The 13806-nt window shown below is 36.3% G+C and overlaps 1 protein-coding gene across 4 annotated transcripts in view; it reads left to right on the top strand.

The window, feature by feature from the left end:
- LOC150098935 (methyltransferase-like protein 25B) overlaps positions 1–13806 on the top strand; it is a 176423-nt gene that overhangs the window by 23260 nt on the left and 139357 nt on the right. For all 4 annotated transcript variants that reach the window (XM_090405564.1, XM_090405566.1, XM_090405565.1 and 1 more), the window contains one exon: positions 4981–5046. In XM_090405564.1, coding sequence (XP_090261690.1) covers positions 4981–5046 — 66 coding nt within the window. The remainder of the gene's footprint in view (positions 1–4980; positions 5047–13806) is intronic.

Below are 13806 nucleotides of genomic sequence, written 5' to 3'. Positions count from 1 at the left end.
GCTACTATGAGAGCTCTATTCAAGTCATCGGGAATTTGTCCCTCTGTCCAGGCCTTCTGAACTATGGAATGCAGCCACTGTACGACATTTATACCACCATACTTCAACATTTCTTGTTGAATATCATCTACTCCTGCTGCCTTTCCACATTTCAAGCCTTTGATGGTTTTTTCTACTTCAAGTATGGATATGTTTTCATGACTGCGTGCCTGGGAAGTGTTTTTTACCACTGTGCTGTCATCACTGCTTGTTTCTTTTAGCAGTTTTTCAAAGTAATTACTCCATACTTCAAGGATATCTTTTTTTCTCCCGTTTTCATGTCACCTTTATCAACTCTAACTCCTTTTAACAGCACTCTTTCCTGTATTCCTAAGTTTCTTCAACAACCTCCAGAATATTTTGCCACCTTCTTGATATTCATTTTCTATATTCTTGCCAAAGTCCTCCATTGACTTTTATTTAGCTAGTTTTACATAGTGTTTAGCATTCTTGCATTTATCTCTGTATTCTCTAAGAGCACAAGCTGACTTATTTGCCAGGAACTTTTGATAGGCTTTCTTCTTCTTTTCCTTCAGTCCCTTTTTAACTTCCTGTGTCCACCATGGAGTTTTGATTTTTCTATCCTTGAGCACAACCTGACTACATGACGCTCTGGCTGAATCAATCAGTGTTTTCTTCAAGGCTTGCCACTGAATCTCCAACGTTTGGTTCCTGTTCTCAAACTCTTTCATTTTTTCTTGAATAATCTTTGTGTTTTAGTGTACAGTTCACATCTGAGAGCTGTTCAACTTTTATTCACTTTAAAACTTTCTTGCACGTTATTCTTTTCAATATGAAATTCAATTTTATCCTGCTCAACACTAAATAGTGATCACTTCCTATTTCAAATCCTCTGTACACTCTGGTGCCTACACCAGGGAGAAAACATCACTATCAACAATAACATAGTCAATGAGACTTTTCTTATTCCTTGCCTCTTCTCTCCATGTGAATTTGTGCACATTTTTATGTTGGGACATGGTGTTAGTAATAACTAGTCCATGTCCTGAGCAGAAATCCAACAGGTATTTGCCATTATTATTAGCTTTGCTCTTTTCTCCAAATTTTTCCAAAATGTTTTTGTATGTCTGACAATAATTTCCTACTCTGCTATTTAGAACCCCCAACAAGGACCAACTTTGCCATTTTCATTTTGTCAGTTGCTTTCTCTAAAGCATGAAAAAATTCTTCTACCATATCACAAATTCCTCCACTTCTACCATATCACCTGAGATTAGCTCTGCTAATGTATTCCTGGATGCATTGGCAGAGTTAATCTACTTCTGTGGTATGTAGATTAGAACCTTTTGTGGGACCATAGGCACAAATAAGGCTCATTGTCCAGTTCCCCATTCTCATTTGCCCACATCACTCTACTTGAGACTGCCTGCCATTCAAGAAGATTATCCTCTTATTTAGTGTTGAGGACTATGGCTAGGCCTTTTCTTTGATTGTCATTGCCTGAATATAACATTTTGTATTAATTGCTCAGAAAGATCTTGCCAGTTTTTGCCTTTTTTGTTTCAGTCACCTCAATTATGTCGATCTGGAACTTATCTAATTCCTCAACTAGCTCCATTTCTTTGCCATTCAGGCTTCTTATGTTGATAATACTGATCTTTAACTTTGGTGATGTTGAGTTGGAGTGGGTTTTCAAATTTGTTTCAGTAGCTGACTTTTAGCTGTTCCCTCTGGTTTCCTGGCGAAAACAACAGGGGCCTTGTTTAACCAGGCGATGCATCAGCCGGCATGAAATTTTGTCATGTTGTACCATTATTTTGTATTTTGGTTTAAGCCAATAAGAATACAATTTGGTCGGCTAAATCCCAAATTGGCAGCCCATCCTCGTTCGTTCAGTATCCAGGTAGATACCCAATAGGGTGCACCACGAGAAGGTGAGGATTGGAAATTAGGTCAGAAGCCCTGGTTGGTTCTCCCCATTCCTTTAAAGGCTATGTGGAGGTCTCCTCTCAGTTATATAGCTCTGACCCTTAAGCACCCGAACCTTACATTTTGCAACATTAAATTGACAACCATTATCCTTTGCCCACAATGCCAGTTTATTTGAGTCATCCTGCTGGATCATCACCTTAATCAACTATTGCTCTTCTCAGCTTTGCATTATCAGCCAACAACTGAATATGTCCTGTTAAATCTTTCTCTATGTCAATGATATACGAATTAGAGTGGTACCAAATCCTGAGGTATTCCACTAGTCACTATCATTCTCCTAGACTCCACCCCACTATATACTACTCTGATGTCTGTCCCTCAGCCATCCACTTATCTATGCTACTAGCCTCATGTCCATTCCCATCCTCTCCAGTTTTTGTGATAGTTTTTCATGAGGTATTTTGTGGCAAAGTCAAGGCAGTATCATGGTGTAGCCATTAACTTTATCCAATTCTGCTGTCACATTTATTATAAAATGTGAATAAGTTAAATTAAACATACAAACTTATTGTTTTAATACTGACCATATTGTAATGCGTACATACATCTTACATTCTTTGCCTACCAGTTTCGCTAGCTAACTGTTTAGCTTTTTCAAGGTGTTGACGGAAAAGCATAAAAATACTAGTAAATGCAAATTGAAAGGAACAAAAAAAACATTGTAAACAATCTAGTTGCTAAGGTTACACGTTCGCGTGACAGAGACTGAGATGGCTTATTGTTCTTATTCGTTATCACGCATGCGTGTTTGTTGTAAACGCGTAATGTGATTACTAGTTAGCTATAGTTCAGATGGATTTAGAGAGAGGATCTGATTTTCCCACAAACTGTTCAGAATAGTACCCTGATTTCTGTTGAGGTTTCTGCTGGTTATTAACACTATTGTGGCTTCCTTGAATAAACGATGTCTGTAGTCATCATCCAAATATGGCATGGAGCTGTTTTGCCACTCTATCGTGTGGTTTACATCACCAACATGTTCTTTTTGTCTGATCTCTAAACTCTGTGAAGTTTGTCTCATGTAGGCAAGACCATAGGAGCAAGGAATGTAATATACTCCTGGATATTTGTAGAATGGCACCTTATCTTTTGGGGATCCTAAAAAACTGTCTGATGCTGGTGGTTGGTTTGAAGACCACTCTGATGTTGCAGGCTCTTAGTATTCTGGCTATTTGATAAGAAATTGACCAGATAAAAGGGATCACTACAGTAAAAATGTGCTGGGAGCTTGATTCTTCTTATCTGGGGTTGTCACCTTATAGATATTTTTTAATGATGTTCGGAGGATGTCCATTTTGTGATAATGTTGGCTATTAGTGAGATTTGAGATTTTTGCTCCTGTGGTCTTGCCTACATCGGACAAACTTCACGGAGTTTAGAGATCAGACAAAAAGAACATGTTGGTGATGTAAACCACAACAGAAGTATTTCTTCCAGCTTAGCACATCATTTCTGTACATCTAACAACACGATAGAGTGGCAAAACAGCTCCATGCCTTATTTGGATGACGACTACAGACATCGTTTATTCAAGGAAGCCACAATAGTGTTAATAACCAGCGGAAACCTCAACAGAAATCGGGGTACTATTCTGAACAGTTCGTGGAAAAACCTGATCCTCTCTCTAAATCCATCTGAACTACAACTAGCCAATAATCACATTACGCATTTACAACAAACACGCATGCGTGATAATGAATAAGAACAATAAGTCCTCTCAACCTCTGTCACGCGAACGTGTAACCTTAGCTACTAGATTGTTTACAATGTTTTTTGTTCCTTTCAATTTGCATTTACTAGTTTTTTATGCTTTTCTGTCAACGCCTTGAAAAAGTTAGACAGTTTGCTAACGAAACTGGTAGGCAAAGAATGTAAGGTGTTTGTACGCATTACAATATGGTCAGCATTAAACAATAAGTTTGTATGTGAATAAGTTACTACCCTTTACAAAGCCATGCTGCACACTATAGAGTATTGCATCCATATCCAGTTGGGGGGGGGGGGTAACAGTGAGCCAATGGCTGTGCTTTCTTTTTGTAGGTAAAATGTATTTTGCCATACAAAATAGCCAGAACCTAGTATTTGGACAAAGCATGCCATGATATCAGTTAGGCATTTGTACTGTAAAAGAAGAATAGAATCATTGATTGGGATATTTGTGAAAATTTCTAAATTTTATACAGAAACTTTTGAGCAACATGATCTAAATTCCTTTACTTTTAAACCCAAAGTCTGCCTTAAATACATTGACGATGTTTTTGTTTTATATGGTCTCATGGCCAAGACTAAGACACTTTCCTTAGCCATCTAAACAAACAACACAAATGCACCCAGTTCACAATTGAAATTGAAAGTCAGAACACACTTCCTTTCCTAGATACACTTCTCGCACATCTTCCTTCTGACAGTCTTTCCTTCACTGTTTACCGTAAGCTTACACATACTGGCTAATATATACACTTAAACTCTTGCCACCTCCCAACACAAACTGGATGTCATTAACATACATTAATGGTTGAAAATCATTATCTCTTTTGCATTCTGTTTGAAATGTAATATAGCTTGTCTGTGTGTGTGTGAGTGTATATATTTATGTATATATACTCCAGATGATGATGACCTTAATATCAAGGTCAGCATCAGGAAATTAAAGTAATCATTCCTAACATAGTTCTAGTCTCCATAATTTACTGAAATGAATTAATGATTTAAGAGGTGCATTGCAAAATATCTTTTAAATCCTAATATAGTATATAACATTATTTTGAAATTTACAATTTTTGATAAATTATAATTACTGTATATATACTTATGCTCAGTTGCCATAGCCAAGAAAGTATTTCTGCATTTAGACTAACTTCAAAAAAAAAAAATAATAATAATAATTAATTAATTTTAAAAAAATAATCATTTGACAATTGAACATTTTGATATACTTAGCCTTTCAATTATATAATCTGCATGAAATTTTAACTTGCTTTGTTTTAGTGGAAAGATGTTCTTCTGAATCTTACTAATGAAGAACTGAATAAAATACCATTTGGATTCCTGAAGGTAATTAAATTAATTCAGTCATGTTTTTCTTGAGTATTTAAATTAAATGATTTTTAAACTGTAATGAACTTCATCATCATCAAATTCCTGCCATTTACCTCAAGGGTTGTACAGGATATGATAGTGCTACATGAAAAATTTACATCATTACTAACTTCCTATCTACAATTTTCCTCCAAATCAGTCTGTTACTTGTCAAAACTCCAACTTTATCAGATCTTATATTTCTATTGTCTAAGGCACTTTGTACCATATCAATCCACCTATCTCTTGGTCTTCCTCTGGGTTGTTTTCCTGCTAACCTGGCAGAGAACACTTGTTTTGCTAATCTTTCCTCGCCCATTCTGTTTAAGTGACCATACCACCTGAGATTAGCTCTGCTAACACATTCCTGGATGCTGACAACGTCAAGTTCTTTCATAATATACTTGTTTTTAGTATTATATTATCATTGATGCTGACGTCAAGTTCTTTCCTAATATACTTGTTTTTAATATTATATTATCATTGATGCCATCTGTTCATGCCTCTAATCTTTCTCAGTACTTGCATTTCTGTGGTCTCTACTCTTTGGTTAAGTGTTTTACTTCTGATCCAGCTCTCAGATCCATAAGTTAAAACTGGTTTGAAAACTGTCTTGTATACAGCTAATTTAGTGTTCCGACTAATTTCTCTCTTATTCCATATGAATTTATTCAGTTGACTTCCTACCATACCAGCTTTGTTGATTGTGTTGTCTATTTCCATATTTAATATACCATTTTCACTAAAAAGCGTGCCTAAGTAGCTGAAATGTTTTACTTGTTTCACAGGTTCTGTTCACAACACAGTTGACAATTTCAGTGATTCTGCCTAATTTCATTGTCTTTGTCTTTTTATTGCTGACCTTCATGCCATATCTATTACAGCAGTTATTCAATTTAGTCAGGGAATCTTGCAGACTTGCAGTGGATTTATTTAGAAGTATAACATTGTCTGCATAAAGCAATGAGCTGACATTCACATGCCCAATTTTGATATCGTGTTTAATACCACTTTCCTTCATAATGTAATCCATATAGATAATGAATAACAGAGGGGATAATGTACATCCTTGTCTCACACCAGATTTAACATTAAACCATCTTCCTGTACGTCCTTCAATTCTAACTGCTGACTTACAATTCAAATAAAGACTAAGTATTGCTTGATATAATACCCCACTGACACCATATAACTGTAGTGTATTGAATAGCTTCTCTCTTGGCAATTTGTCATATGCCTTTTGCAGGTCTACAAAACTTAAATATGGATCTTTGTTATATTCCTATGATTTCTCAACTGTTTGTTGTAAAGTGAAGATCTGATACTGACAGCCTGTATTTTGATTGAATCCATCTTGTTCTTTACCAAGCTTTTTTTCCACAATTCTTCTCAATCGTTTCTCAAGTATACTTGCATAAATCTTACCAGGAACACTCAGTAGGGAAATACCTCTGTAATTCTCACATTCAATTTTATTTCCCTTTTTATATATGGGTGCTATGAGAGCTCTACTCCAATCATCGGGAATTCGTCCCTCTGTCCAGGCCTTCTGAACTATGCAGTGCAGTCACTGTAAGACTTTTATACCACCATACTTCAGCATTTCTGGTCGAATATCATCTACTCCTGCTGCCTTTCCACATTTTAAACCTTTGATGGCTTTTTATACTTCAGGTATAAATATATATTCCTGACTGTATGCCTGTTGAGTGTTTTTTTACCACTGTGCTATCACTGCTTGTTTCATTTAGCAATTTTTCGAAATAATTACTCCATACTTCAAGGATATCTTTTTCTTCCATTTTCATGTCACCTTTATCATCTCTAACTCCTTTTACAGCACTCTTTCCTCCATTCCTAAGCTTCTTCAACAACCTCCAGAATATTTTGCCACCTTCTTGATATTCATTTTCTATATTCTTGCCAAAGTCCTCCATTGACTTTTGTTTAGCTAGTTTTACACAGTGTTTAGCTTTCTTACATTTGTCTCTGTATTCTCTAAGAGCACGAGCTGACTTATTTGCCAGGAACTTTTGATATGCTTACTTCTTTTCCTTCACTGCCTTTTTGACTTCCTGTGTCCACCATGGAGTTTTGATTTTTTTATCCTTGCACACAACCTCACCACATGACTCTCTGGCTGAATCAATCAGGGTTTTCTTCAAGGCTTGCCACTGAATCTCCAAGGTTTGGTTCCTGTTCTCAAACTCTTTCATTTTTTCTTCAATAATCTTTATGTATTTTACAGTTCACATCTGAGAGCTGCTAAACTTTTATTCGCTTTAAAACTTTCTTACATGTTATTCTTTTCAATATGAAATTCAATTTTATCCTGCTCAAGACTAAATAGTGATCTCTTCCTATTTCAAATCCTCTGTACACTCTGGTGCCTACACCAGGGAGAAAACATCACTATCAACAATAACATAGTCAATGAGACTTTTCTTATTCCTTGCCTCTTCTCTCCATGTGAATTTGTGCACATTTTTATGTTGGGACATGGTGTTAGTAATAACTAGTCCATGTCCTGAGCAGAAATCCAACAGGTATTTGCCATTATTATTAGCTTTGCTCTTTTCTTCAAATTTTCCCAAAATATTTTTGTATGTCTCACAATCATTTCCTACTATGCTATTTAGATCCCTAACAATGACCAACTTTTCCTTTTTCATTGTGTCAGTTGCTTTCTCTAAAGCCTCCAAAAATTCCTCCACTTCTACTTTAACCTTCTGTGGGACCATAGGCACAAATAAGTCTCATTGTCCAGTTTCCCATTCTCATATTTGTCCACATCACTGTACATTATCTCCCATTCAAGAAGATTAGCCTCATATTTATTGTTGAATACTATGGCTACACCTTCTTTTCCTTGATTGTTATTGCCTGAATATAACATTTTGTATTTATTGCTCAGAAGGATTTCACCAGTTTTTGTCTTTTTTTTTTTTTTTTTGTAATGAATTTCAAACATAATTAATTTTTATGGACAGTCTTGCTGTGTTTTCATATGTGGTGTACTTAAGGATTCTCAAAAGTTCATTATGTTCCCTGTGCTTAGGCAGGAAAAGTTTTGAAGAAAGCAATCAGAGTTTTATCAGGTGTGTGGTAAAGTAGTGAAGAAGGGAAAGGAAATTTGAAAGAGAAAGGAAACAAGAGAGAGCATGAGAGAGAGAGTAAAGAAACAGTTTTTTTAAGATAAGAAGGTAAATTATACTTCACAACAAATCATATTCTTGTTTTTATTTTTATTTTTTCAATCCTAAGCAAACAAAGGTTATTAGTAACAGACCTCCATGGACTCATTCAGAAAGGTTACATACAATTACGTCTAATTTTTGCCAGCCAATGTATACGTGAGAAACATTTTGTGCATGTTTCTAGTCTCAGACCCAATATGTTTGGTAGCCATTTTGAGTATTTAATGTCCTAAGACTGCTGATGTAATATTTCTCATATTAATGTTGCTCTTTTTTCATATAGCTATAACCTCTAAAACTGCAAGCACTAAATTAACTTGCTTAAATCCACATAGTTGCAAAAATCCAACACTCTTTGCGTGAATCGAAGTGACTATTGTCTGGACAGTAGCCACTCTAAACAAATATGCCTCTTCAAATTGCTGACATCTGTGCCAGTTCTCCCACATTGCATGCGCATAAAGTAGCTAACTAGAGTGTTAAGTTGAAATGGATTACGGTAATATTGAAGTTGAGACATTGGAGAAATTATTGAATAAAATAAGCAACAAGTACAATTTATCATATAATTCATTTTTATAGTATGTTCAAATACTAAAAATTCAGAAGTAAAAATTGTGTGTGTGCAGTTTATAGGCATGTTTGTTCCCTTTATGTGTGTGCATGCCCATGCATGTGCACTGCTTAGAGAGAAGATTGGTTACATATCCCTCACCTCACACCTTTTTATTCAATTCATTCGCATGACCTATACTCACCATCTCCTAATCTATGAGAAAAAATCCATTTCCCACCCATTTCTTGATGCATTTATTCTCAACTTCCATGAATGTTCTCCTCATCCTCCATAAAGTGAAAACATCCATCTATTTGAATTAAGTAGTAAGGGAGACAGTGAGATGTGTGTAGTGGAGCAGAGCAGGTGTCCTCCTGCAATGAGTCCTTGGACATCTCTGGAGATGTCACTTAATAATTATAATAATCCTGTATGACCCTTCAGAAGTTTGTAGGTCTATCATATCACCCCCTCTTTCTAGTTACTAGTTTTTGCAGTCCCAATATTAAATATTCTCCTTTGCATCCACTTCACTGTATCTACATTACTTAGAAATAAAGAGACCAGATCAATGTGCTGTAATCCAAGTAAGGTCATGTCAAGACCTTTGAAGATACAAAATACTTCCTTATCTTTCTCAGTGTTTATTTCGGCATGGCATTGGTGTATCCATTCCCCTTGTCTAATTCACCCATAACATTATTATACCATGTGAACAAGCATCATTATAAAATGTGTTACTTAAACAGACTTTCTCTTTGTAAAACTCAAGTTCATGTGAACTGAACCAAATTTCCAAAATCATCACCACCACCGCTACAGAGATACCAATAGGCTGATAGTTAGGCACATCATTCTTTGCACTGCCCCCATGCAATAGGATTATCATGCATTTTTTCTACTTCTAGCTGACCTGGTTGGTCGATTAGTTAGTGCACCCGCTATCTAACCAACTGGTCACGACTACAAATCTTGCTGTGGGCATGGATATTTGTGATTGTCTTATATTGTGCACTGTTCTAACCTTTGATATGGCACAGTATGACCTTTGCTGTCCTTGCATCATTGAAACCATAAATCATCATTCTATTCACAGGAATAGAATGATGATGATTATATATTATACAGCTAGTTCAGCTGAAAACACTTTTAATATTGTTGCTGATATCCCATCAGCCTCATTGCAAAATTGTTATTCAGTTAATGCAGCATTTTTAGTAATCCTCCTTATATACTTAAGTCTCTTCAGCCAGTGTAAATGCAGTATTGAGCTCCAATTTGTATACGCCAGGTTTATAGTTCTTATCAAAATGGGCATTCATTAGTCAAATAAAAACTTAACCTGCCACCTACATACCAACAGCATTCAGTTGTGTTATTCTTTCATGTTCATCCTTTTTTTTTACTTAAAGCATAAAGATAAAGAATCTAAATATAAAGATATAAAAATCTAAAAAGCATAAAGATCTTTTGTGTTGTCTTTAGCTTGCAGAGTCAGTTTCTTTTCATATTCAGACTTAGCTTTCCATATGATACGTATAAATTTCATAATGATGTCATCCTTATATTCATTGTCTTCTTTCTACATATTTTTTCCTAAGAGTCTCTTTAAGATAGCACATCCATTTCACTCCCACCTTTTTTATTCTTTGAACTCTAGGGACACATTCTAGTATTTTATCATCAGTATATTTTTTAAATACTTCCAATGCTTTGCCAGTATCCTTCTCATATCTGGTACCATCAGCCTGAACCAAGTATTCTTGTCAGTTGGGCATAATTCCTTCTTTCAGCATGTAACCATTCCTGAATGAAACATAGACTTGCCACTTCCTAGGTCAGTGCAGCATGATGACTGTCACTGGAGGTAGGTCAGTCACATCGTTAACTGAAACCCTCTCTGACACTATAATCATGTCCAATACTCTGACCTCAAAATAAATCTGCCTGATGCTGCCTGTCTTGCAAGAGCTCAATAAATTTAGCTTCATTATTCTTACAAAGATTTCACTGTTTGGAAAATTAAATTCACCTATCAGGTTGTTTTGGTGATCATTTTATCTTCACCAGCAACTGATCTACCAGGTCTATAACAACACTTCACTATGCATTTGATCTTGTTAGACTCCATCTCTCACTGCTAAGTGAAATTGTTATGATATTGCAATCACTGCTGTCTACCCTAACTGGATCAAATCATTTGATATCAATAACACATCCCTTTCTCTCATATCTCCTCTATTCCTCCTAAAAATACTGCATATTATGCATGATATATCTGCCTCTGAGAGTCAGGTCTCACTAATGCCGACAATCAATAACCTATTCACCAAGGCAATAAATTTTACTTTTTTGTTCACAATATTAATGGCATTTGTGTGTAGCCATAATAAGTTATTTTTACAGTAGGCTATTTATATAGTATTACAGTTGATATCAAAATTTTAAAGAACTACAGTTTTATAGCTACCTTGACTACATTACAAAAATGCATCTTTTTTTATGTTGGACCATGACACCCTCTCCTGGTCAAGTCAAATCTCATGGTGACTTGACCAGGAGAGACATAGCCTTTTTCCACTAGAGGGACTCTTGCATTATCAATGAGCATTCCTGCTGTCAAAGGATACCTTCTGAGTTTGAGGAAATTGGAATTTCCTCCAACTCAGAAGATGGTGTTTCATCCATTGAAACACCACCTTGATTGATTGGGACTTGAAGTGGCCAGTACATATGTTTTTATATATGTATACACACACACACACACACACACACACACACACACACACACACACACACACACACACACACACACACACATAAAATATATGTATTTAAATTGATTGATATATCATATGCGAGAGGCAAAGGAACCTATAGCACAGTGACAGGTAAGTGATGGTGGAGAAAGAAGAAATTATTATCATCATCTGAAACCTCCAGGGAGTCAAGGACTCATCAAGGGAGGCTATAAATCACCCAAACCAGTTTCATACATAACCTTAAATTCATTCACACTAGATGCACCCACTACACCTAAAGGCAAACTATTCCACTCACTCACTCACTCACTGCTGTCTGGGAGAAAAACCTAGCTCTTATCCCTTTCTTGACTGTGAACAAACTTAACTTCCGTGGATGCCCTTGTGTTCTCTCCCCACCTTCCATATAACAAAAAATTTCATTAGATGATATCCTATAATACCCATTAATTACATCACACCTGTTTCTTCTCTTAACCAGAGTCTGCAATTCACATTCTCACAATCTGCCCTCATAATCTAAATCCCATAATCTGGATATAATCTTTGTAATTCTTCTTTGCTTCCTGGCCACAGCTTCTTTATCCCCCTGGAACCAGGAGACCAAATCTGCCACAATAATCCAGGTGTGGTCTTATCAAAGCCTTATAAAGAGGCAAAATGACTTCCTTATTCTTACATGTCAAGGTTTACTTCAACATCACAATTATCCTCTGAGTTGTATTTGCAACTTTTGCTATGTGACCTTTGAACTTCAAATTCTGTCCACCAATATGCCAACATCCCTTGCCTCCTCAATTTCTTGTAGCATAATCTTGCTATGCTACAATAATATGCCATTGGAACTTTAATCATGCCTAAGTACATAACTTTATACTTATTAACATTAAACTGATAGCCATTTTTGTTTGCCCAAATTTCCAGCCTATTCAAATCATTTTGTAAGTACTGAATATCAGGTGCATCTCTGATTGGTCTGCCTATTTTTGCATCATCGACAACCAATTGCACATCTGATGTTAGATGCCGCCTGATGTCATTAATGTATAGATTGAACGATAATGGTCCAAGGACTGAACCCTGTGGTACTCCACTCTCTCTCTCTCTATGTTCACTGGGCATCTACAGATGCCATATGGTCACTCCAATGCTCGGTGATGTTCCACACCAGGCCGCACCATGTAGTCCTGTTATTTGCTTTTCTGGCAGCCTCAACTCCCTGAAGATCAGTCACTCCACACACGCCATCCATCCATCTCATTGATGGTCTACCCCTGCCTCTTTTTCCAGAAACTTTACCTTCTATTACTGTTCTGAGAAGTCCTCCTTCCATCCTTTCTATGTGCCCAAAATATTTTAACTTTTTTCTGTCAATATCCTTAAGGAGCCTTAAAGTTCTACTAATCTTTTCTAACACCTGTTCATTTGTATGCCTTTCAGTATATGATATTCTCAACAGCCTTCTGTAACACCATATCTCAAAAGCAGATATCCGTTTCTTATCTGACTTCTTTAGGTTCCAAGTCTCGCATCCATAAGTCGCTGTTGGGAAAACAACAGCATCTAAAATCCTCAACTTTGTTCCCATAGAGATAGATCCATCCTTCCAGATTTTAGACAGGTCTTTGACTGTTGTTTTAGCCATTCCTAATCTTTTTCTGACATCTTCTGAACAGCAATTCTTCACATTAATAATGGATCCCAGGTACTCAAACTTGCTGACTTCCTCAATTCTTTCTCCATTAAGATACACTTGTTTCTCAAGAGCTTCTCTGTTTGTTTTTCCTTTCAGAACCATGATCTTTATCTTGCTAGAATTGAGTTGAAGTCCTCTGTTATTACTGATCTTGTTAACTTTGTCAATAATTAGTCCTAGTTCTTCCATGTCATTACGAAGGAGTACTGTATCATCAGCGTACCTCAGATTACTGATCAATCTACCTCCTATCCTAATTCCTGTCCTGAGCTCATCCAATGCTTCACGCAGGATGTCCTCTACATATATACTAAACAAGTGAGGAGAAAATAAACATCCTTGTCTAACTCCTTTTCCAACTTGAAGCCAGTCAGTCAATCCAACACCTGTTCTTACTGTGGCTTGTTGTTCCTTATACAAGTTGGCTATCAACCTGATAGTGTGTTGAGGAAAACCCATTCTTTTCATTACTTCCCACAGTTTCACATGCTCAACACAGTTAAAAGCTTTAGAGTAGTCTAAGAA

Source organism: Typopeltis vanoorti, chromosome 15 (genome assembly GCF_054136105.1).
Source record: "Typopeltis vanoorti isolate ZY-2024b chromosome 15, IOZ_Tvanoo_1.0, whole genome shotgun sequence".
Classification (NCBI taxonomy): Eukaryota; Metazoa; Arthropoda; class Arachnida; order Uropygi; family Thelyphonidae; genus Typopeltis; species Typopeltis vanoorti.
The sequence above is the reverse complement of the archived record's forward strand: the minus strand, read 5'-3'. Positions and strand labels throughout refer to the sequence as shown.